The sequence below is a fragment of the Syngnathoides biaculeatus genome, chromosome 12, assembly GCF_019802595.1.
Source record: "Syngnathoides biaculeatus isolate LvHL_M chromosome 12, ASM1980259v1, whole genome shotgun sequence".
Taxonomy (NCBI): domain Eukaryota; kingdom Metazoa; phylum Chordata; class Actinopteri; order Syngnathiformes; family Syngnathidae; genus Syngnathoides; species Syngnathoides biaculeatus.
In genome coordinates this window covers 5,940,076-5,965,796 of record NC_084651.1, presented here as the reverse complement: position 1 = coordinate 5,965,796, position 25,721 = coordinate 5,940,076, and the positions used below count along the sequence as shown (strand labels likewise).

Sequence of the window (25,721 nt, the reverse complement as noted above, 5' to 3'; positions counted from 1 at the left end):
GCAGACGAACTTTGCGTCAACATCTTCGGGTCCAAAGTCGCAATGCGAGGCAATGATTACTTCGTGACTGCGGCCCCTCGGCGAACACGTCCACGCGATGCATCGCGGGAACACTTTGAACGCATCAAGTCGTGGGACGGCGACGAGAGATTACTTTTAGGCGCCGCCGAAAATCTTTGGACAAATCACGCTGATTTTCGCTTTTAATTGAAGAGCTTTCACAAAAATTACAGACATCTTATACCACAAGTTATATATTGACGCACAAGAGAATCTCTTTCCAAATACTTCTGGTGGACAGTTAAAAATACTTTTACTACGGCTATAAAAAGACGACACACCCCTGCTCGGATGCCATCTTTCTGGGATTCTGGGAATTATTGGAACCTATAATGTGCAAAAATTATCCATCCATCCATTTTCTTTGCCGCTTATCCCCACAACGGTCGCCGGAAGTGCTCAAGCCTACCCTGGCTGTCAACGGGCAGGAGGCGGGGGTACACCCTGAACTGGTCGCCAGCCAATGGCCAGGGCGCATCGAGACAAACACCCGCACTCACATTCACACCTACGGGCAATTTAGAGGGTCCAATTAATGTTGCATGTTTTTGGGATGTGGGAGGAAACCGGAGTGCCCACCCGGAGAAAAGCCACGTAGGCACGGGGAGAACAAGCAAACTCAACACGGACGGGGCCGGGATCGAACCCGGGTCTTCAGAACTGTGAGGCCAACGCTTTACCAGCTGATCCACCGTGCTGCCCTTGTACAAAAATTACTTTGTTTTTATTATTTTTGTACTTTTCAAGAGGGGATGTAAAATAAACAACTGAGTTAATGTGGTTGCATAAGTGAGCACACCCCCTTATAAATCGAATAGTGACCCCAACCCAACCCCCAAAAAAGTTATTATGTTCTGGGAAAGGTGTGAAGGTTTTGTGCCTACTTTGACTGGTTCTGTAGAACTCTTCAGAATTCCTTCCATCTTATCTAATGACTAAGTTGCATTCGGAGGAATAAAAACATAAACAAAAACAAACAGCCCCCGTCGGTATGGCGTTGTTTTGGTGATGAGTGACCGGTGTTTTGTAGCAACAAAAATACCGTTTGGAATCCGGGTCAGCCGAGTTCAGCCTTGGTTTCGTCGGACCACGATAAAATCTGTCAAGAACATGTGGGGGGGAAAGTGTTTAAATCACACACACACACACACAAAATATCAAACAGAGGTACATGCACACTCACTTGGATCCCGTGGGGACGCATCAAGGTGGGATTAAGTTGTCAGACTTGGAAGGCTGCATGTGGACGTTTTATATATATTATTTTTTTTTTTTTTAAAGTATTGACCAAAAAAAAAAATGGTAATAATTTGGGGCACTGGTTTAATCACATCAGGAGAAACTACATAATTTTTGAAAAACTGTTACAATTAAACATTTTTAGTCTTTTACTTTCCATTGACGTATTTCAACGAGATCTATACGAAAAGCAAAAGTCGCCATCGCTCCGACTGATGTCTGACAATGACGCCAAGTCTTCGTTATCGTCATGAAGGGACGCGAATCTCTCCAGCAACTAGTCCGAAGCGCCAAGTGGCCCACACACGGGAGCATCACTCACTCCTCAGCCCGCTTTATAATTAGAACTGCTCCCATCAATCAGAACTGCGGCTTATTTTCGCACGTACCCACTCTTGTAGCAGAGCCTGGTGGGGAAAAAAAACGGCTGCGATGTCACTTGGAACCACATCAAATGTTGTCGGGGACCATTTTGTTGTTGTTGTTGTTCCGGGGGGCACCTTTTCTCGCACGTTGCAGTGAAATGAAAGTGGTAAATCACACGGCCAGACGAAAACAAGCGCTTCTCTGTGCACGGCCGAGGCCCGGCGGCCCTCCGCCGGATTGGAACCGAACCTCAAGGTCACGCTCCGTATCGCGTGAGAGAATATTGGAAATATTGTCAAAACTGACAAATGGTCGAACCAATAACACGGCAAAGATTGAAAAAGCGTGGCTTGGATGCTCATGACGACGTGATATAAAACTAGATTTATGATCGAGTGCCTGCGAAACACACGCGCACACCTGCGTCGGACGAAGACCTGGCACCCTCGCTCACGTCTCACATGGACTCGAGATTCTTGATGGGCGCACCTTTGCCTCCCTTTGGCTGAAAAACCTCAAACCACTGTCAAAAAATAAATGTTGACTCAGCCGCGCGGATGAGCTGCAACGCTTCATCGCGGGGTACGGGAACTTGCAGGCGTGATGATGTTAGGGAATGAAATGTAGGAGGTTGGTGAAGGAACTCTTAGAATGGACGTGAATCACCATCATGACCCCCCCTTCGAAACTATTAAGGTAACTCAGAAATGGCCTGACAACAGCCTAGCCAACCTTCAATAGAAACTGAAATGAACTTCATTTTTACTTGACATTTTGACGTGTAAAACCTAAAATAGTTGCTAGAAATATGTCACATACTCTGTGTAAAACAACGAGAAACGCTAGCTAGGTGCAAATGTGTTTATATGAAGAATTGGTTGTTTTTTGAGCGGGAATAACTACAATTCCCATGATGCTCTTTGGCCCTACGTCATCATGTGTTCACCAATCAGTGGTTTTGGAGGGCTCGTGAACTCAAAAACACGGAAATGCTGAAAACGTCGTTTATCTCCCAATGTGTAGGAAAATAACTTTTTCGCGTTTAGGAAGATATATATTTTTTTACATTTTTTTCTCTCTATATATTGACATTGCTTTCGAATCGTTTAGAAAAGCTGCTGCTAGCGAAGATCCGTTCTTTGCTTCATGGAGGTGACGCCGAAGAACGACGCGTCGAAATCGGCGTACCGTTCACCGTCCAGTCCGTGGGAGTCCAGAAATGAGACGGTAAATTCAAATTTAACGCATCCTTGTGCAATAATGTTTTTTTTTTTAACGTTTTCAAAATGAACTGATCAACTAATCCCAAAATCCTCATAGACTGGCCCGTTTTCAATCCTATATATCTATGGAAATTGGACATTTTTTAATAATTTGTATATATCAACAACTAAAAAGCGTGAGTGATAATATTCTCTTATTTCCTCATTTCGGTTAAGTCTTTAAAATCATCTTTGTGGATTTTTAAAGTAAATTATTTCAACTCTTACACTGATTAGAAAAATGTTCAGCATAATCAATATAGGTCCCCATTTGACCATTTTAATAATCTTCTGGTGGATGAAAAGATATGGGGGGGGGGTTGGGAAACGGGCAAGTGATTTAAGCATTTTTATGTATTTAATTAAGACTAAAAAGATAACCACTGGATCAAAGAATAATTAGGACATCTGGAAATCCGTTGAAAACTACATTGCTTCACCTAATTAGATATGTAATTAATTTTTAACAAAGAAGTTCACATCTAATCTCCACAGCCCCACCAGAAGCTGAGCGACTCCCTGAAGGCGCGTCTGAAGAGAACGCGGCGTGCCTTCACCTCGCCCTTCTCCGTGGCCAAGCGCCTCTGCGTGGACGTGGAGGACGGCCAACGAATTCCGTCGGATTCCCGGACGACGGATGATGATGATGATGATGATAAAAATCCTCCGCTTATCAGTCTGCCAGCCGACGTGAACGCTCAGGAAGCCGGACCTGGGAGTGAAAAGTTTTCCGGGACAGTTCCCGGACCGGCGCACACTCACGGTGAAAACGTCGCACAAAGACGGGAGCGGCTCAGTAGGGAGGTCAAGGACAAGACTGAGACGCTACGTCGACTTAGAATGGTTAAGATGTACAGGATCAAGGTGAGGGGGGAAAGACGGCGGGATTTGGCATGATCAGTTCTAAACTTCTCCTCCCCGTCTTGTTCTCCAGAACGACCTGGCGCAGCTTCAAACCTTGATCGACAAGTGGCGGCGCTGCGCTCAGAACGCGTTGTACGAGCTCCAGTCGGAAGTCCCGGTGCTTGGACGCAAGGCCAGCCTGTCGGAACTCGTCGATCTCTTCGGTCTGGATGAGAAAATTCTGCACTTTGACCGCACGGAGGACGACTTTGCTTCCTGAATGTGCTTTCAAACACTTACGACGATTCAATCGCAGCATTCTTATTTCGCTAGTTACATTTTCAAAAGTGAAACTCATTTGTAGATCGACTAGACGGAGTGAAATGAACACAACAAGTTAATATCTTTTGATGGTCGCGAAACTGCGTTAAAATTCCCCAATCGTTTTGACCTGAGAGGTACGTTCCCGTTCCAAACAGTACTACGGAGAACATGTTCAAACGTGTCGAGTTCTTTAATCGTTGCTGCTACGTTATTGTCACACCCGTCTTTATTTGTAGATTATCTATTTAAGTGTAAATAAAACCTGGTCGTCGGCGGAAGGCTCAGTCGTATTTGATCTGCACCAGCGAAGGGACTTTCCTCATCCTCAAACGTTGCGCCTCGGCGCTGAGAAACGCCAGCTTCTCCATCTGGAACCGGGCTTTGTCCTTCAGCCGCTGCACAAGCAGGACCTCTTGGTACCGCTGCTCGGTGTTCGCCGCCTCGTTTTCCTCCGTGGCTACAAAACGACGGGGTTGCGGTCAAGGGGGGGGGATAGCCCGAAACGCCGCGAACCGGACTGGCTTACCTGAGGCTTCGTAGATATGTCGCATCTGCGACACGGTCACGTGCATGTCCTGGATCTGCTTGTCCAAAGCGATGTTCTTCTTTTCCTTCATGGCCGCCTGAGCTTGGAGGTGTCTGATTTTTTGTTTGCGATACTTCACGTCCTTTTGATAAGTCTTGGAAACAAAACCCAAAAGTGGGTGGGGGGGACATAATAGAATTGGGGGGCCTTGATTTTATTTTTTTATTCATCATCATGCTACCAGATAGGAGAGTCCCTGACAAAAAGCTACCACTTGGATTGATGACAATGGGGGAGCGTGTGGTAGTGTTCCCCCACCCACTCCCAAGGAAACTAAAAGCTCCAATCAGTCAAAAATAGAAATTTTGATGATATGAAATCAGTGATTGGAAATTCTCTATCACAGGTGTCAAACTCAAGGCCCAGGGGCCAGATCTGGCCCACCACGTGATTTTATGTGGCCCGCGGAGGCAAATCACATGTATCAACTTGCATGATTTTTTTTTTTTTTGTTAAAATCTGTACCCACAATTTTAAATTGTCGTATCATAAATGACAATATTGAGCTATTACAAGCATTTTTGTGTTCCCAAAAAATAATTGTTGGAAAAACCCACTAACATTTATTTCTGATACTAAAACTACCGTAATTCCCGGCCTTCAGAGCGCATCTGGTTATAAGCCTCACCCTAATACATTTGTAAAGGAAATACCGTTTGGTACATACATAGGCCGCAGCTGTGTAAAAGCTGTAAGTGGCCACATTGAAACACGAGACGGTACACAGAAAGAGTTTAATGCCAGCGCTAATGGTAATGCTAATGCCAGTGCCGCCACGCTAATGCTAATGCCGCTGCACTCCTGCTAGCCCAGCTGTGCTAACACTAGCGCCGAGCTAACAGGGCCGGTAAAAAACAAACATACTGCTAAAAACCAGAGACACGGTAGTAACACGCTAGCGCAGCGCTAACAGGGCCTGACCAGTAGAAGTCTTTTCATTGGCACATGCTAGCGCTGCGCTAACAGGGCTAAAAAAATAACAGTAAAAATCCCTGAGACACGGCAGTAACACAGCAGCAACAAGTTAGCACAGCGCTAAGAGGGCAGGTTAAAAAAATAAAACGGTAAAAGTCACTTCCTCGGCACATATATTCCACTGGTCTCACTCTCAACCTTTTTCCGCTCGAGTGCCCCCTTGCGGCCGTTAGAAAACAAATGCACAAATTAGCCGCGTCACCGCATGAGCCGCATGTTTGAAAACGTGTGAAAAAAGACGTGGCTTATAGGCCGGAAATTCCGGTAGTTCATAAATTTAATGGTGAGGCGGTTAAAGATTTTTATCGTTTCACAGCCATAAACGGCCCTTTTGTGGCCCGCGACAAAAATGAGTTTGACACCCCTGTTCTAAATGAATCGCATCTACGGCTTTGCTTTCACGATTGGCGTGAACGCCACTGCGGGGTTTCAGGAACTTTTTGTCCCAGGAACTAACGAAACTGGTTTCGAGTGCTTGTGGTTGCGATCGTGGACTCGTGTTACCTTGAGCTGCAGGGCCTGCGTCTCCTTCATAGAGATCGCCTGCTTGCACACGCGACTGTCGCTGTCCGTCTTGAGATACTGCCGAGAAAAACCACGAGAAAAACCCGCTCAAACATTCCGTTGCCGTGTTGGTGTAGGAAACAAAACAACGGCGCGATAAACATTACGACCGCACTTTATGGATTTGTTTGTCTCCGAACGTTTGGATTGTCCGCGTTCCAGGGGCTCGGACAATGGCAGGAAGCGGCGGTGCTCGCCGCGGGAGAACCACCTGAACGCTGTGCCAAAGTAAACGGGCACTGGCGCCCGGGGGGGGGGGGGGGGGGGGAGTACGCAGATTCTCATGCGAGGTCACCGCCGTGTTAAAAATAAACAGAGGACGGGTGACTCATCACATCTTTATGGATTGTGTTTATCCGCCAAGCTACTGACTCCCCCGTAGCCTGGACGTGTCTTAAGGGTGTTTCAATGCGTGGGAGGCTCTCCCTTTTAGGGCCTGTGTTTACTTAAGATGAACGTGAGCCGCCTGCTTTGCTTTTGCGTGCTGAAATGGCAACAAGCAAGAGCGGCTTTGCGATGATGAAAGATCTTTGGCCATTTATCTGCTTGTAAATCATTCGATGGCTGGCGAAGGCCAATTTGTGACTTGCTGGGGTTTCTGCTAAACTGGATTTGAAAAGAAAATAAACAGAAAAAAGTCTTGAGAGGTTTACGGCCATTAAGTGGATGATTCTGGGGGGTCGGGGGGGGGGGGTCTAGACCGGTTTTGACGGATTAAACAAAGGGTTTAAAGGGGGTTGAGGTCAGGTTCTTCCGCAAAACGATCCAAGCATACCTTGACGGACCTTCACTTGCGGACTGGGAAAAGAAAAGGGGGGGGGGGTAGACGGGGTACACCCTGAACTGGTCGCCGGGCAATCGCAGGGCACAAAGAGAGAGACAACAGTCGCACTCGTAATCACACCTACGGGCAATTTAGAGTCTCCGATGAATGCACGTTTTGGGGATTTGTGAGCGAACCGGAGTGCCCGGAGAAAACTCACGCAGGCACGGAGAACATGCAAACTCCACACATGGAGGGCCGGGATTGAACCCGGGACCTCAGAACTGTGAGGCCAACACTTTACCAGCTGATCCACCGTGCTGGCCTAACCCAAGTATCCATCGATCCATTTTCTCTGCCCCTTATCCTCACGAGGGTCGCGGGGAGTGCTGGAGCCTATCCCAGCTGTCACCGGGCAAGAGGCGGGGTCCACCCTGAACTGGTCGCCGGCCAATCGCAGGGCAGATGGAGACAAACAGCCACACTCACAATAAGACCTAGGGGCAATTAAGGGTGTCCAATTAATGTTGCATGTTTTGGGGATGTGGGCGGAAACCGGAGTGCCCTGAGAAAACAAGCAAAATCCACACATGCGGGTCCGGGATTGAACCCTGGACCTCAGAACTGTGAGCCCAACACTTTACCAGCTGACCCATCATGCCGCCCCAACCCAAGTATATTTAATATTTTAAGACACCGTAACATGATTGACAGTTTCAACATCAATATCCATTCTTTCATTATCCAAGCCGCTTATCCTCACAAGGGTCACGGTTGAGCCGCAGACAAACCCAGCTAGCTTCGGGCGAAAGGCGGACTACGCCCGAACTGGTCGCCAGTCAGTTCCAGGGCAGATATCGTCACCATCACCATCAGTGACTTCAACATCAATACTTTGCCCAAATAAAGAAAGATGAAATACTAACATTCAATTCAAATTTGAAACAAAAATGAATATTTCAGGATGAACAGTTCTCTCATGACTGAACGAAATTGTACATTAAATTGAAACACAATTGAATTCTACTTATGGGCGGCACGGTGGAGCATCTGAAAATCATTGGCCTCACAGTTCTGAGGACTGGAGTTCGAATCCCGGCCCCGCCTGTGTGGACTTTGCATGTTTTCTCCGGGCACCCCGGTTTCCTCCCACATCCCAAAAACGTGCATTCATCGGAGACTCTAAATTGCCCGTAGGTGTGATTACGGTGTGCGACTGTTGTCTGTCTCTTTGTGCCCTGCGATTGGCCGGCAAGCACTTCAGGGTGTAACCCCGCCTCCTGCCCGTTGACAGCTGGGATTGGCTCCAGCACTCCCTGCGACCCTTGTGAGGATAAGCGGCTCAGAAAAATGGACGGACGGATGAATTAGTCGGGGTTGCTCAGGGTAACCTCTTTGTGATCCTCTGTGAGTCGCAGCTTCTGGATGTCCCGTTCTTTGTTCTTGAGATCCTCAATCTGCATCCTCCTCATGGTGTTGTCCCACTCCACCTGGATGATTCCCTTACGGAAGTCTTTGGTCTGCACCATCACGGCGATCTTCTGCTCGCCGAGGGTCTGATGAAGGGGGGGGGGGGGGGGGGGAACCGCAACGATGACAGACCGCAGGACTCCCGAGACGGGCACGCGAGTGCGAACGCTGACCCGGATGGTGCGGTTGAGCTCTTCCACCTTCCCCCGGTGGAGAAGAATCGACTCGCTGTAGTCGGGGATGAGATCCGTGTTGGTCACCTCCACTTGGCCCTGTTTGAGAAGGAACTGGACCGTGATGTCCGTCAGGAAGTTCTTCTTCTCCTCGCGCAGGCTGGATGGGTTCAACGCAGAAACAGGGGAGGGCGGTCACGTCTGCACGAGCCAATCGGACTGATCGACAGTCATTCGTGCTCACATTTACGCGATGGAGTCAGAGAGAATCGAGCATTTTGCATACCAGCTATTAAAAATGAGTTTTCTATTATCTGCGCGGATGAGGCGTCACCCACTTTTCAAGTTCTACTGCGAGATACTCAATTTCCTGCTCAGCCGTCTCGTCCTCTTCTCGCTTCTTTTGCAGGCTCGCTTCCATCTCAGCCAGAGTGGCCGCTGAGGCCTTGATCTGCAAAATATTGTTTGAAGTTTCACATTCAGTGAGGAAAAGAAGTATTTGAACACCCTGCTATGTCGCAAGTTCTCCCACTTAGAAATCACGGAGCGGGTCTGAAATTTTCATCGTAGGTGCATGCCCGCTGCGAGAGAGATCATCTAAAAAGAAAAATCCAGAAATCACAATGTACATTTTTTTCACAATTTATTTGTGTGACACAGCTGCAAATAAGTATTTGAACACCTGTCTATCAGCTAGAATTCTGACCCTGACGTGTGTGTTTCTTTCGGCTTGTCCCTTTCGGGGTCGCCACAGCGTATCATCTCAGATGAATGCATATATATGTTTGGCACAATTTTTAAAAATATTTTTTAAGCCGGATGCCCTTCCAGTGGGATACGAACCCACAACCCCTGGTTTACCAAACCAGTGCTCTAACCGCTGAGCGACGGGGTCTCGGATTCTGACCCTGACGTCATGTTTTGAAATCATGCATTGCACGGAAGGTTCCCCTGCTTAAACCAGGACATGTCAAGGCCCGTCTTAAGTTTGCCAAAGACCATTTGGATGATACAGAGGAGTCATGGGACAACGTTTTGTGGTCAGATGAGACCAAAATGGAACTTTTTGGTCATAATTCCACTAACTGTGTTTGGAGGAAGACAAATGATGAGTTCCATCCCAAGAACACCATCCCTACTGTGAAGCATGGGGGTGGTAGCGTCATGCTTTGGGGGTGTTTTTCTGCACATGGGACTGGACGACTGCACTGTATTAAGGAGAGGATGACCGCGGTGGCCATGTATTGTGAGATTTCGGGGAACAACAACATTCCCTCAGTTAGAGCATTGAAGACGGGTCGTGGCTTTGACCCGAAGCACACAGCCAGGAAAACCAAGGAGTGGCTCCGTAAGAAGCATATTGAAGTTCTGGCGTGGCCCAGCCAGTCTGGAGACCTCAACACAATAGAAAATCTTTGGAGGGTGCTGAAACTCTGTGTATCTCAGTGACAGCCCGGAAACCTATCTGATCTAGAGAAGATCTGTGTGGAGGATTGGGCCAAAATCCCTCCTGCAGTGTGTGCAAACATGATGAACAACTACAGGAAACATTTGACCTCTGTAATTCCAAACAAAGGCTACTGTACCAAATATTAACATTGTTTTTCTCAGGTGTTCAAATACTTATTTTCAGCTGGATCACACAAATTAATCGTTTAAAAAAATCTTTATAGATGATCTCTCTCACAATGGACATGGACCGACGATGAAAATTTCAGACCTCTCCATGATTTGTAAGTGGGAGAACTTGCAATATAGCAGGGTGTTCAAATACTTATTTTCTTCACTGTATGTATGCATAAAGAAAGGTATCATTGCGCATGTTTCGGGAAGATAAATGGGCGTGACTTGTAAAAGGAAAGTAAGTATTCTTTGAACAACTGCTACTTTTCCAGGAACGCTAAATCATTTTTAAGCTCATTCGGGTCTCGGGTGAGTCGTTTGAATCCCAGCGCCGCCCTGCCTTACCTTGTGCTCTGTGTCTATTTTTGTTCTGCGGATTTGACAAAACCTCTCCCACACCGGCGGGGTCAATCCCTCCGGCATGTTCCGCTGAGAGTCCAACTCCTCCATGGCATTCCTCTTATGACCTCTTGAGCGAGAGGAAAACATTTAGACGCACGCGAGCCAGCCGCCCCCGCTGCGGGCATTCCCAAATGAAAACGGTAATACTGTTGTGACCAACCTCGGTCTCCGCTTGAACAGTTTATACAGCTGATCGACGTGGGCCTTGTGGACGCTGGCGAACTCCTTCCGGAAGTCTTTATCCTGAGCCTTGAGAGGGACGAGACGGCGTGAATCGACACCGACGGGCAACTGTGCGGCGGTACGCTAGCGGCGGACTGACTTTATCGTCCGCCACGAGGTTGTCGTAGCTCTCCTGGAACGACTCCACTTCTTTTTCAAACTTCTCCAAGTCGTCGGCCTTTTTTTTCTGTCGCACGAGCCGGGGCGGTGAAAGTCGAAGTTGTACGGGAGGTCGTCAAGATGGGAGACAAGTAGAGAAAAGAAGAAAATCGAGCCCAAGTGATATTAAAAAAAATTACATTTATATTATGCTTTTCACCCTCTGTGCGGACGTTTCCTTCAGTTTTTGCGCCAGATCTATTTCTTCGTTCCTCATCACCTCCTCCATGAGCACGGAGTAGTTAAGAGTTTTAATCTTCAGTTCTTCCTGAAAAAATGCAAATATTCTTTTCATTTTCTTGCCAATTTTTTTTTTTTGCATGATACCATAATGGCTTAACTTTTATGTGTTCAAGTGTCATAAATCACAATCCTGATAAGGGAATAAACAAGTCATTAAAAATATAAATATTCCTGGAAATAAAATGAGCTATGATGAAATACATTTGTTTGATTAAAAAATGAGAAATGCAATTCTTAATCTTTAATGTAAGAGTAAATCTCTAAAAATAAAAATATATAATTTGCAATTTTATATGTAGGAAATTTGAGTTTGAAGTTGGAAAATACTTGGAATGGGTCAATATGGGCAATATGCGCGAGTGGGAAGGAAATATGTAAAGAGCTCTCAATTTGTGAATTAATGAAGATGTAGAATAATACTTGAACACTCAAATAAATAAATGTGCATGCTATGAAAAGAAATTAAATCACATTAAATAAGTGCGTGGTTCAATAGCCCCAGAAAATGCAACTCGATAATTAATCGAGACAAACAGCCGCACTCACAATCACACCTATAGGCAATTTCCATCCATCCATCCATCCATCCATTTTCTTTGCTGCTTATCCTCACGACGGTCGCGGGGAGTGCTGGAGACTATACCAGCTGTCAATAGGCAGGAGGCAAGGTACACCCTGAATTGGTTGCCAGCCAATCGCAGGGGCACATTCAGACGAACCATTTGCACTCACAATCACACCTATGGGCAATTTAAAGTGTCCAATTAATGTTGCATGTTTTTGGGATGTGGGAGGAAACCGGAGTGCCCGGAGAAAACCCACGCAGGCACGGGGAGAACATGCAAACTCCACACAGGCGGGTCTGGGATCGAACCCCGGTTCCTCAGAACTCTGAGGCCAAGCTGATCCACTGTGCCAAAATTTAGAAATCAGTCGAGAAATAATGTTTACTGGGTGCGTGTTTGTTTTTTTTTTTTGGGGGGGGGGGGGAGGGTGTTGTCGTTATTTACCTGACATATGGCCATGTCCGACTTAATTTTCCGCTCAAAGAGCTTTTTCAAGCCTTCGTCAAAACGTTCCGTGGCCTCTTTGGTGGCTTTCTGCAGGCCTTTGATTTCGTTTTCCAGCGACTAAAATCAGAACCATCCGAAGCGGGAGGACGAGTCAGCAAGTGGTGGTGAACATGTCGCAGCGCCGGTGGCGGCGGACCTTTCTGTACTTCTCCTTCTCCGTGTTCAGCTCTTTGACTTTCTTTTCGTATTCTTTGAACTGCTTTTTCTCCTCTTCGCTCCACTCGTTGTCGGGTTTGGCCAGAACAAACTCGGGCTGGGGCACTTCCTGTTGGAGCGCGTTCAGCGTTCACTTCCCGCGCTTTCTTTTCGGGCCCGATTTGTCGGAGTCCCGCCGAGGACCGGGCGAGCCGTGATGAGGGCGACCGGACGTACCGCTTTCAAGAGGCTGTCTTTTTTCACTTCCAGAACGCCGTCCATCATGTCATCGAGGGCCCTTTCTCGGACGTCGTCGCTCTGAAACCGACAACACCTACACGTGTATAGTCGACTGTACATGTATAGCCATCCATCCATTTTCTTAGCCGCTTATCCTCACAAGGGTCACGGGAGTGCTGGAGCCTGTCCCAGCTGTCAACGGGCAAGAGGCGGGGTACGCCATGAACTTCTTGCCAGCCAATCGGAGTGTGTGTGTGTGTGTGTGTGTGCAGATAGATAGATAGATAGATAGATAGATAGATAGATAGAGACAAGAGAGGATAGATAGATAGATAGATAGATAGATAGATAGATAGATAGATAGATAGATAGATAGATAGATAGATAGATAGATAGATAGAGACAAGAGATGATAGATAGATAGATAGATAGATAGATAGATAGATAGATAGATAGATAGATAGATAGATAGATAGATAGATAGAGACAAGAGAGGATAGATAGAGACAAGAGAGGATAGATAGATAGATAGATAGATAGATAGATAGAGACAAGAGATGATAGATAGATAGATAGATAGATATAGATAGATAGATAGATAGATAGATAGAGACAAGAGATGATAGATAGATAGATAGATAGATAGATAGATAGATAGATAGATAGATAGATAGATAGATAGATAAGATAGATAGATAGAGACAAGAGAGGATAGATAGATAGATAGATAGATAGATAGATAGATAGATAGATAGATAGATAGATAGATAGATCGATAGATAGATAGATAGATAGCTAGATAGATAGATAGATAGATAGCTAGATAGATAGATAGATAGATAGATAGATAGAGACAAGAGAGGATAGATAGATAAGATAGATAGTAGATAGATAGATAGATAGATAGATAGATAGATAGATAGATAGATAGATAGTAGATAGATAGATAGATAGATAGATAGATAGATCGCTAGATAGATAGATAGATAGATAGATAGATGATAAGTGGCTAGGAAAAAAAGAGGATAGATAGATAGATAGATAGATAGATAGATAGATAGATAGATAGATAGATAGATAGATAGATAGATAGATAGATAGAAGATAGATAGATAGATAGATAGATAGATAGATAGATAGAGACAAGAGAGGATAGATAGATAAGATAGATAGATAGATAGATAGATAGATAGATAGATAGATAGATAGATAGATAGATAGATAGATAGATAGATAGATAGATAGAGACAGAGAGGATAGATAGATAAGATAGATAGATAGATAGATAGATAGATAGATAGATAGATAGATAGATAGATAGATAGATAGATAGATAGATAGAGACAAGAGAGGATAGATAGCTAAGATAGATAGATAGATAGATAGATAGATAGATAGATAGATAGATAGATAGATAGATAGATAGATAGATAGATAGATAGATAGATAGATAGATAGATAGATAGATAGATAGATAGATAGATAGATAGATAGATAGATAGATAGATAGATAGATAGATACAAGTGTTAATTCAATCCTACATTTATCGTTGTGGTTTCTTTGCATCTCACTGAGAGCTATTTCTGTTATTTTGGTATTATATATTGGTTATATCGATCGATCGATCGATCGAGAGAGAGAGAGAGGGAGAGAGAGATATTCACATGCAAGCACCAAGCACTCCTCGACTGACTTCTTCTTCTTCTTCCTTTTCCATTTTGTCTCCCTCGGTCGCAGGTTTTTGTTCTTTTTCAGTGTGATTTACCCCTGCGAGCAGTTTGCATGCAAATGTCCACACAAGCTCCCGGGTCGGTCCGGTCTCCGAGCCAGCAAGAATTCGGAGGGAAGCGCAAACGGGAGTTTAAAAAGACAAAGCCGCGTTTGTTTTGGCTCGCGTACCTTGGCAGCCAAGCGCTTTTGCTCCTCCAGCCTCTTCCTTTCCTTTTCCTTCTCCTCTTCTGGGGTCAGGTACTTTTCGGCTTTGATCTAATAAATCACAAGAAAAGGCGTCTTACCCGCGGGTGTCAAACGCAAGGGCCGAGGTCCAGATCTGGCCCGCGAAGGCAAATCACGCGGATCAACTTCCGCGATATTTGTTCAAATCTGTACCATAAATGACGACGTTGACTTATTGCAAGCATTTTTGTTGCCACACAATAGTTGAAAAACCCATTCCCCTTGGTTTCTGATTCTAAGATTAGTTCATAAATTTCACGAGGCAGCTAAAAATTTTTATGGTTTGGGGGAGGGACTGTAACTGCAAACTGGGCCAAGACAAAAATGAGTTTGGCACTCCCAGCCCTACCTTTTATTTCCCTTTTCTTGACAGTAAAGTGATATATTATATGTCACACGGGTGAGACGACACGTGCGGGGGGCAGGGGGGGTCGGGTCACCTCGGAGTCGTCCACGACGAACACCCGCTCGGGCACCTCCCTGTCGCTCAGGACGGGCACCCACAGGTCCTCGGTGACCTCCAGCTCCTCCAGGATCTCCCTCACTTGCTTGTTGCGCTCTTTGACGCGGCCGATCTCCTGCACCTTTTGCTTGTACACTTTGTCGAACTGCGTGTTGAGCGCCACCTTGATTTGGAAGATCACATCCTGGGCATTGGGGGCGGGGGGGGGGGTTAGAAGTAAGGGATGAGACTTGGCATCAGTCACACAAATTGTTGTGCTTTTGAGTTTGAGTTTTATGACAGCGTATAGAGCAAGTAGTACGACAGGACCAGTGGTTTTGTCATTTTAGCTCACAGGCTCCCTCTACTGTGAAGAAGTGGAACTGCTCTTTAAGCCAGTGCGAATGCAGTCCAGTACTGTACGTACGGAAGCGTATTACTGCCACACCAAAAAAAAAAAAAAAAAAAATTCACAATTATATGAAACTCATCACATAATTATGTGAAATGCAACCAAAAAAAGGGAATACAGAAGCGTATTACTGCCACACCAAAAAAAAAAAAAAAAAGAATTATCACATAATTATGTGAAACTCATCACATAATTATGTGAAACGCAACCTCTTTTTTGGTTGCGTTTCACATAATTTCGTAATACAGAAGCATATTACTGCCACACCAAAAAAAAACTTATCACATAATTATGTGAAACGTTTCACATATGTCGTTTTCAACATAAATATTAAATTAAAACGTTTTTTTTTTAAACTTATCACATAATTATGTGAAACGTTCCACATGTTGTTTTCAACATAATTATTAAATTAAAACGTTTGGGGTTTTTTGGTGTGGCAGTAATACGCTACTGTATTACGGAATTATGTGAAACTCATCACATAATTATGGGATGAGTTTCACATAATTATGTGATAAGTTTTTTTTTTGGTGTGGCAGTAATACGCTTCTGTATTCCCTTTTTTGGTTGTGTTTCACATAATTATGTGATGAGTTTCACATAATTATGTGATGCTTTTTTTTTGGGTGTGGCAGTAATACGCTTCTGTATGTACGTGCTGATTTCTAGAAATGAATATGGCGCACTGTCAAGGGTCCAGAAAATGAATAGAACAACTTGTTGTATAGAACTTTGGCTGTGATTTTCTCTAGAATTTCCACAAAACAATAGAATTTCTATACAAATTCAATAGGACTTGGGTCGTAAAGTTCGATAGTTCTTTAGAAATATTCGATACAATTTTTTTTTTAGAAGGGGGAGAAATTAACTTTCATCTTGAGGCAAGAACATGAGAAGTTTGAAAGACGTTGGAAAAACTGGACAAAATATGCCATAACATCAAAAGATGTCACTACATAATGTGAAATCAAGTTCATCTTAATTTTGTTCATTGGTTCCCACCACTTATTGCTTTTGTTGTCATTATTATTATTATTATTATTATTATATTTCCTTTTTCTTAGCATGTTGTGTCGTGCAATTATTATTTTTCTAACTCATAAGTATTGCATCTTGTCTTGTTGTCATAACAGGTAATCGCCCAAGAAAATTTGAAACCTAAAAATATATATATATTTTTTTTACTTGAAGCGAATATGTAAATCATTGTACATAGTTTTTGGAACATTTATTGTAAGGTGCTTTGAGATGGTGTCATTTTTCTTCTTGTTTTTTTTACTACTATGATTATTGTTATTGTTTTCCGTTTTAGGTTAATTTCTTTAGTCACTTATGGTTACGAACTTGGTCGAGGATGACCTACTGGATCAGATAATTGGAGATGAGAGAAACCCTTTATAAAATTTAATTTAAATTTAATGATTGCAGTTTAATTGTATTTTTTTCTTCTTTAGTTTAAAATGTAATCATTTAATGATTGCAAATTAATTGTATTTTTTTCTTCTTTCTTTCTCCCTTTTTTCTCTTTTCATTTTTCTTTGTTTGTATATAAAAGTATGGAAAAAATAAATTATGGAAAAAAAGAATATGGCGCATTAAAGAGATGAAATAAATTGGGCTATGAATACTATAACCAATATATAATCCCCAATAAGACCAACAAGGATAGCTAAGGCAGGTGATGCTTTGTTGCCATAGCAACAACAGGGAACATTTTCTTGTTAAAATCAGAGATTAAATTATTATTTTTTTTTTATTTGGTGACAGTTCTGTAAAGAAAAATATACTCCATACACACTCGAGATGCTGATTATTACATTTACTAATGTGCGCAAGTGACTAGTACGGATGTGTTTTGTTGGGGTTTTGTTCAGGGCCAATCAGGGGATAGAAAAATTCTACGAATATGAATTTCAAATATCATTGCCCAGTAACACTGATTCTGAAGGCCCTGGGAAGATTAGATTGACATGGCAACACAGTGGCAGCAGAAATCTGATTGGACAGAAAAAAAACATCCACACACGTGTACTGGAAGTGGTGCTAAAAAATGAAGATATGGATTTTGAGGAATAACTGAATAACATTTTTATGGAAGATTGCAGGTTGTCAGGAGAGAAGACCCGGCCCGCCAACCGCAACCATTTGTCGCGACGCCATTCCCACCTGAAGCATGATGATCTGGTTCTGCTTCTGCTCGGTGGTGTGCAGGCTGAACTGGTCGTAGAGGTAAGGGTGGGACAGTCCCAGCTCGGCCGAGTAGCTGCTCGTGACGCCCCCCTGGGCCGCCAACGCCTCCTCCGCCTCATCCTCGCCACCCTTTTCTTGATCCCTCTGATTTTGCCGAAAGGTGGAGGGTGCAAATCTCAAACTGTTTAAACTTCGGGGAGGCGGCGGGGGGGTGGACATTGAACAATGTTGCGCTTACAGCAATTTCCGCCATCCTCTTATTTTCAACTCTTTTGAGGGCGTCCAACTCCCCTTGCAGTCGCTCTTTGAGGGGGTAGTTTGTCACCTCCTGGTCCGTGTGAAAGGCCTGGAACCGACACACGCGCACTCGTTACGTCCATTATGTCTTCTGACCTTGCTTGGGAACGTTTGCTACCTTTACAGCCCTGTCTTTAACTTTCAGACAATCCCAGTAGTCCCTCTTGATGAGATCACACCGGTAGCGTCGCTCCAAAATCTCCATCTCAATCCTATCCCTCACCTGTCAAGAATCGCATCGAAAATTCCGTCCAGGAAAAAAAAAAAAAAAAAACATTTACAGTAAAGAAAATAAGTATTTGAACACCAGGTTTCCGGGCTGTTGGTGAGAAACACGGATTTTCAGCTCCCTCCAAAGATTTCCGATTGGGTTTAGGTCTGGAGACTGGCTAGGCCACGCCAGAACCTTGATATGCTTCTTTCGGAGCCACTCCTCGGTTTTCCTGGTTGTGTGCCTTGGGTCATTGTCATGTTGAAAGACCCAGCCCATGACCCATCTTCAATGCTCTGACTGAGGGAAAGAGGTTCTTCCCCAAAATCCACGGTCATCCTCTCCTAAATACAGTGCAGTCGTCCTGTCCCATGTGCAGAAAAACACCCCCAAAAGCATGATGCTACCACCTCCATGCTTCACAGTAGGGATGGTGTTCTTGGGATGGAAATCATCATCCACCTTCCTCCAAACACGGTTAGTGGAATTATGACCAAAAAGTTCCATTTTAGTCTTATCCGACCACAAAAACATTCTCCCATGACTCCTCTGTCGCATCCAAATTGTCATTGGCAAACTTAAGACGGGCCTTGACATGTCCTGGTTTAAGCAGGGGAACCTTCTTAGTCTTAGTGCATTACCAAGTCACCTTGGAAACGGTGGTCCCAGCTCTTTTCAGGTCATTGACCAAGTCCTGCCGTGTAGTCCTGGGCTGATTCCTCACCTTTCTAGGGATCATCAAGACCCCAAGACCCTATCTCGCACGGGGCTCCACTCTGATTGAGATTGACTGTCAAGTTTTTCTAATGATTGCTCCAACAGTGGACCTTTTTTTCCCCACCAAGCTACTTCGCAATTTCTCTGTCGCCCTTTCCAGCCGTGTGGAGTTGTACAATTTTGTCTCTGGTGTCTTTGAACGGCTCTTTGGTCTTGGCCATGTTACAAGTTTTGAGTCTTACCGATTGTATGGGGTGGAGGTGGACTTTTAAAGGGCGACTAACAGGTCTTTGAGGGTCACAATTCCAGCTGATAGACAGGTGTTCAAATACTTATTTGCAGCTGTGTCACACAAATCAATCATTAAAAAAAAAAAACATATATTGTGATATCTGGATTTTTCTTTTTAGATGATGTCTCTCACAGTGGACACGCACCTACGATGAACATTTTAGACCCCTCCATGATTTCTAAGTGGGAGAACTTGCAACATAGCAGGGTGTTCAAATACTTGTTTTCTTCACGTTACCTTGGAAATTTCCTCCTCCAGCACAGCGTCGTGCATCTTTTGCCTGTCCTCGTCCACGTTGAACTCCTTCAGCTCGAGTCGCTCGATTTCGGGGACGCTCTCGTTTTCCCGGATCATCTCTTGGATCTGACAACGTAGACCCACGAACGCTTAATTGTACATTTTTGTGTCATCACGAAAACACACTTGAGCTGACGCCGACGCCACATTCCACTCACAGTGCTGCGGATCTCCTCCATCCTGCCCCGCAGTTTTTCCTTTGTTTCGGAATAATTCAGATCATCTTCACTGAGAGACTTGAATAAATAGTACCCCCCCCCAAAAAAAAAACAACAAAAACATGTCATGTAGCAGATGAGCATTAAAAAATGAAAGTATTGCAAGATGGTGTAACAGAATTAAAAGAATGGAGCAGGGTGTACCTCACGTTCTGATGGTGTTTCAGTGTCACTTTCAGTCGAGTCTGTATCGATATCCATCGTAGACTAAGTTGTTTTACCACATCAGCATTCAAGATTGTAGTGCCATAAGAGCCCTGGGAGAAGGGAGGGGGCACACACACCAAAAACACTTCATTCGAAAAAAAAAAGTGTATAATATTAAATATTATTTAATTAAATCACATTTGCGATATGTTTTTTTCTTTACCAGTCAGCCACCAGCAGGACCAAATCTACAAAATCATACGTGTCCAAGACGAGATAAATAAGAGTTCATTTTGTTTCCTGTAAAACGCCCAATTTACTAATTTAATATTGACCATATTGTTACTGGAATTCTTACGTTCAAACCACGGAAGTGATCAGCAGCCGTTTACGTATCCTTGGAAACCAGTAACACTGGAAAAAAAAAAAAAAGAATCGAGCGGTATGTCGATTGGTTGAAGCCACTGGTCGCCATTTTGGCACACCCAAAACGTGTAGCGGACACGGTTCAAAGGTTGGATTATGGTGAGGTTTTTCCTCAATGTTTCGCATGTAGAATTAAAACTGGTCGTGTGACCTTGAATTTTTTTTCAGTTCTGGTAACATGAAGGATTTTTAATTCGACTTGGTAAGCCAAAAAAGGCGAAGTGCTAAGGAAAGACGTATAAACACCATGACTACCAAGAAACCTCGCATATTACCTAGGGCCTGACTTCCATGACATGTTAACTTTAAAAAAAATTACAAAAAAACTTTTAACAGTGTCAAAGTAAATCTTTCTAACTTACCCGTGGAATGTTTTCTCACAGCCACGAAACTGGCCTGTCGATGCACAGGTCGGCATGGTTGTTTTGGGAGTATCAAGATGGCGGACGGCGACTTCAGTTTTGGTGGCCACTGAGCCATCCAGTCGATTTTTTTTTTTTTTTTTTAGATCAGTGACCAGAAACACGAGCCCCGTTCCTTCCACTTCCTTCTTCGCCTCTGATTGGCTGAGGCGTTTTCCCGGAAGTTGCCGTGTAATACAAAGCAATTTTTTTCCGCGTTTTTTTCTTCCAAAACTCGACTCATTTGTCTCCTACTCTCCGGACAACTTTACTATTTAAAAAAATGCCAAGTGTAAAATGCGTCTCCAAAGGTAAGCGATTTAATATAGATTTATGTTTAGCAAAATCTTTATGTAACCGAAGTTCAGCTAGAATATTGCACAACTTGGGGAAAATGAAAACTCCGAATGTGCTTATGGATGTCTTTATGCGTGATAGTCACCCCTTATTTTGACAAATGAAGGTGACTACGCAATTTAATAATCTTTGTGTCACATTTACAAGCTTACTCTTTCTATTGCTATTGCTGCTGTAGTATCCTTCATTTTCACGATGTTGATTGTCTCGTAGGAATAAACAAACATTTTAATGCAATTAAATAATAATCTACATTATGGCAACTGCAGTTAATGAGCCATAATGATGAACGGTAGTCAAATAATAAATAAATATTACAAAAATCACATCATGGGTGTATGACTCTGCACTTTTTAAAGATGTTACGCAAGCTCATTTTGAAACCTCCAGAATCACAAGACCCACGAGTTATGGAATTAAATTTTTTAGCATCCCCAATAGAATGAAACCGCACATTTGAGCGGTCTTTTATTGTGGCCAGCCAAAGGCACACCTGTGCAATAATCATGCGATCTGATGCCGCACCTGTGAGGCGGGCGCGAATATTCGAGTGAAATGCAATTCTAGTGTACATGTACAATTTGCGTTTGAGAAAACAAATCTTACTTGATTATCTATCCATTCGTTTTCTTCACCGCTTATCCTCACGAGGGTCGCGGGGAGTGCTGGAGCCGATCCCAGCTGTCAACGGGCAGGAGGCGGGGTACACCCTGAACTGGTCACCAGCCAACCAGCAGGGCACATTGAGACAAACAGCCGCACTTGCAATCACACCTATGGGCAATTTAGAGTGTCCAATTAATGGTGCATGTTTTTTGGGATGTGGGAAGAAACCGGAGTGCCGGGGGGGGGGGGGGGGGGGGGACGTGGAAACTCCACACAGGCGGGTCTGGGTTTGAACCAGGGACCTCAGAACTGTGAGGCCAATGCATTACCAGCTGATCCACTGTGCCGCCCTTACTTGATTATGACACTAAATATGCTTTTAATATGACCCCAAAGTGTCTGCAGCTGCAAATGTAAATCAACGTGCAGTGGTAATAATGTGGCCAATATTCTCCTAGGTTCTGCCGCGCCCGGGCCCGTGGCGGCCGGCTCCATCAGACTCTACAGCATGAGGTTCTGTCCCTTCGCTCAGAGGACCCGACTGGTGCTCAACGCCAAAGACATCAAGTAAAGACAAGGTTCCACCCCCTTGTCTATGTGATTTAAAACAGAACGTGACATTTCTTCTCTTTCAGGCATGAAATCGTCAACATCAACCTGAGAGACAAACCCGAATGGTTCCTGGAGAAAAACCCCCTCGGCCAAGTGCCCACCCTGGAGACGTCCGCCGGCGAGGTGATTTACGAATCTCCCATCACCTGCGAGTACCTGGACGAGGTGTATCCCGAAAAGAAGCTGCTTCCCGAATCTCCGTTTGGAAAAGCCCAGCACAAGATGATGCTGGAGCATTTTTCCAAGGTACCTCAAAGACGCAACGAGCCGCCAAACCCACAAATACAAAATCGACACACTAAGCGTGTGGTGACATTGATTTGATGTACGGCACGTTGGTCACGGAACAAATTACCGTAATTTCAGGCCTATAAGCCGTGACTTTTTTTCCGGCGGTTTACGCGGCGATGCGGCTAATTTGTGCATTTTTCTAACGGTAAGAGTGAGACCGGTGGAATATATGTGCCGAGGAAGTGACTTTTACCAGTATGTTTTTTAAACTGGCCCTGTTAGTGCTGCGCTAGCATTAGCGCGTTGCTGCCGTGCCTCAGTGATTTAGATATGTTTTTTTTTTAACCGGTGTCATCGTCTGAGCGCTCCCCCGTGCTGAAAAGTCTCCCGGTATGTTTTTTTTTAACTGGCCGCGTTAGCACTGTGCTAGCGTGTTGTTGCTGTGTTAAGCTAAGCTAAGGTATTACAATTTAAAAAAAACTGTTTACCGTCTTTCTTTGTAAATATCTCGTGTTTCAATGTGGGCACTTGCGGCTTTTACACAGGTGCGGCGTTATGCATGTACCAAATGCTATTTCCATTACAAATGTACCGGGTGAGGCTTATAATCAGGTGCGCTCTGTAGGCTGGAAATTACCGTGAACTTATCAATGTATTCTTCATATAGATTTTTATATTGTATTTTCCTTTTATATTGTATTATATTATATTTATTGTTACTATATTTAGACTGAAATCACAATTTCGTGACAGATACCACCGTTGACCTACAAGATCCCACTGGGAAGACTGAAAGGCGAAGACGTCTCTGGACTACATGCCGAACTGAAGCAGAGATTCAACAAATTAAACGAGGTTTGTTAAGTATTTCTCGTTTGATTTTTTTTTTTTTGGGGGGGGTGTTTATGGCAATACTTGTGTGTATTTTCCAGGACCTGGCGAAGAAGAAGACCAAGTTCTTTGGCGGCGATCGTGTCACCATGACGGATTACATGATGTGGCCGTGGTTTGAGAGGATCGAGCCCCTCGAGGTGAACGAGTGAGTAATCCCTCCGACAGCTCAACATCGGAGTTGAAATCCGAAGAATCGAGATGATTTCATTTCTCCGTGTAGCTGTTTGGACGGTGCGCCCGAGCTGAAGAAGTGGGTGGAGCGCATGTCGCAAGACCCCGTTGTCAAAGTCAGCGGACACAGCACGGACACCTACAAGACTTATTACAAGACCTACTTGGAGGGCAAACCCAACTTTGACTACGGCCTGTAGAGCGGTGATGACGGCGCCCGATCCCTAAAACAATCCAGTTTTCATTTTTTCCCCATGGTTATGGTTGAATAAAACCAGTGTTCTTCTCCCTATGTTGTCGGGTGTTTTTTTTTCCCCCCATACAGTCATTATGTACCGAGTCACGTATTATGGGATACAATCTGTTGTTCTACTTATTATTTTTCCCTCAATTATTACCATGCTTAGTCACATATTGTGAAATATGGTGTTCTCTGGATCGTACTGAGCAGTTTTTATGCGCTGACTCACAAAAATTCTTGAAGGAGACCTTTTCTAATCTGTTATTGGGCAGTACATCTTTACTTATATGCTGTGTCACATAATATTTTGTTCAGCGAATCCTATTGTTCTACCCTGTATATTAAAGGGGAAATCCAGTGCTTTGCATAAACAGTGTATCCAATAGGTCATGAAATATATAACCCCATTTTGACAATGTGATGTTGAATCCTCTCTCATTTAACAGTGTTTTGAGAAGATTTTTTTTTTATCGACAATTACGAATTTTCAGGGGCGCTGCCATTTTTGCGGGTCACGTGACCTACGTGGGTGGGTGTGACGTGTTACATGCCGCAATAAAGGCTGGATTACATGGGACACCATTTATCCCGAGGGCCGATTTCTTGTATTTATCTTCATGTGATGAAGAAATAGCAGTTTCGGTTGATCGGGAAGACAAAGGAATACTTCCATACAGATTTGAACCTGTGGCTGTAATTAATGTTGAATATTCGGATGGTTCTTCGGGCGGAATGACGCAGAGTCTGACGAGTGAGCTCCGGCGGCGGGCCGGAAGTTGAGCTTCCAGGCGTTGGAGGCCGTTAGCCTGAGACACTGAAGCTAGGCTAAAGGCCGTTAGCCCCGGACGTCGGAGCTCGGCTCGCAGCCTGCCGCCGGATCTCGCGGCCTTTAGCCGAGTTTCGGCGTCCGGGGCTAACGGCCTGCGCCGCCTGGAACCTCGGCTTGCGGCCCACAGCCGGAGCTCGCCCGTCACACTCCACGTCATTCCCGTTCGAAGATCCATCAGCGACTGCCGGCCCGGAGCTCCAGGGGACTTTGCTTCCGCACTTATGTCCCGCGTGTAGGCCTACGAGTAGTCAGAATCTGTGTCATTCCACCTGACGAACCATGTGAATATTAAACATTTACAGCCACTGGTTCAAATCTGTATGGAAGTATTCCTCCGTCTTCCCGATCAACCGATGCTGCTATTTCTTCTTCAGATGAGGATAAATACGAGAAATCAGCGCTGGCCATAAATGGTGTCCCATGTAATCGAGCCTTTGTTGCGGCACGTTACACGTCACATCTGCGCATATAGGTCATGTGACTCGCGAAAATGGCAGCGCCCCTGAAAATTCATAATCGTCGATAAAAATCTTCTCAAAATACTATTAAATGAGCGAGGATTTAACATCACATTGTAAAAATAGGGTTACGTATTACATGACCTATTGGATACACCGTTCATGCAAAGCACTGGATTTCCCCTTTAATTAAGCATTCTTTGAATGCATTGAATCAAAAATGGAGATAAACCTCAATGGGGGAACTTCAACACCTTACAATGAGGGTCCAAAAACCGGTCATTAATGTTTAACATGCAGCATGAGTAAAATGTGATTTAAGTGGGTATATTTCAAACAACTTATAATCGTGCAGTGCTTTTCAAGGCACTCAAAGACACACATTTACTTTTCTGGTTAAGTCAAAAACATGTCTTTATCAGTTAAAGAAACGTGTTATACATACCTCAGACAAAAACGTCTTAACCGTGTCTTTTCTGTTGAAAACAGTGTCTACTTTTGACATTAAGATTGTTAAAGACGTCGAAATAAGCTTAAGAGCTGCAACAAAAACACAAGTGAATCAAAGGGTGATGACGTCACTTGACAGC

At 44.2% G+C, this 25,721-nt stretch overlaps 3 protein-coding genes across 6 annotated transcripts; 2 read left to right on the top strand and 1 right to left on the bottom strand.

Annotated features, from left to right (window-relative positions):
- The first annotated feature begins 1,658 nt into the window (after positions 1–1,658).
- On the top strand, positions 1,659–4,372 carry sfr1 (SWI5-dependent homologous recombination repair protein 1). 2 transcript variants are annotated; one of them, XM_061837121.1, is made up of 4 exons: positions 1,659–2,361; positions 2,776–2,892; positions 3,423–3,791; positions 3,862–4,372. In XM_061837121.1, the coding sequence occupies exons 2-4, from the start codon at positions 2,812–2,814 to the stop codon at positions 4,048–4,050; spliced, it is 639 nt and encodes a 212-aa protein (XP_061693105.1). In that variant the 5' UTR covers positions 1,659–2,361; positions 2,776–2,811; the 3' UTR covers positions 4,051–4,372. The 2 variants fall into 2 exon arrangements, with proteins under 2 accessions (XP_061693105.1, XP_061693104.1); XM_061837120.1 differs by lacking the exon at positions 1,659–2,361 and adding an exon at positions 2,564–2,684.
- On the bottom strand, positions 4,364–25,719 carry cfap43 (cilia and flagella associated protein 43). Of its 3 annotated transcripts, none has more exons than XM_061837115.1 (22): positions 25,577–25,719; positions 19,903–20,015; positions 19,699–19,776; positions 19,481–19,606; positions 18,142–18,246; positions 17,965–18,072; positions 17,703–17,870; positions 15,120–15,305; positions 14,623–14,709; positions 12,720–12,800; positions 12,484–12,612; positions 12,285–12,404; positions 11,192–11,299; positions 10,973–11,059; positions 10,811–10,899; positions 10,594–10,717; positions 8,964–9,076; positions 8,626–8,785; positions 8,374–8,538; positions 6,160–6,237; positions 4,621–4,774; positions 4,364–4,551 (listed from the first exon to the last, which is right to left on the bottom strand). In XM_061837115.1, the coding sequence occupies exons 2-22, from the start codon at positions 19,957–19,959 to the stop codon at positions 4,376–4,378; spliced, it is 2,499 nt and encodes an 832-aa protein (XP_061693099.1). In that variant the 5' UTR covers positions 19,960–20,015; positions 25,577–25,719; the 3' UTR covers positions 4,364–4,375. The 3 variants fall into 3 exon arrangements, with proteins under 3 accessions (XP_061693099.1, XP_061693098.1, XP_061693101.1); XM_061837114.1 differs by having other exon boundaries at positions 15,120–15,326; positions 25,577–25,718; XM_061837117.1 differs by lacking the exons at positions 12,285–12,404; positions 12,484–12,612; positions 12,720–12,800 and having other exon boundaries at positions 15,120–15,326.
- Positions 20,882–23,895, top strand: LOC133509770 (glutathione S-transferase omega-1-like). The gene is made up of 6 exons (XM_061837119.1): positions 20,882–21,043; positions 22,154–22,262; positions 22,331–22,553; positions 23,292–23,393; positions 23,471–23,577; positions 23,653–23,895. The coding sequence occupies exons 1-6, from the start codon at positions 21,016–21,018 to the stop codon at positions 23,801–23,803; spliced, it is 720 nt and encodes a 239-aa protein (XP_061693103.1). The 5' UTR covers positions 20,882–21,015; the 3' UTR covers positions 23,804–23,895.
- Positions 25,720–25,721: the final 2 nt, after the last annotated feature.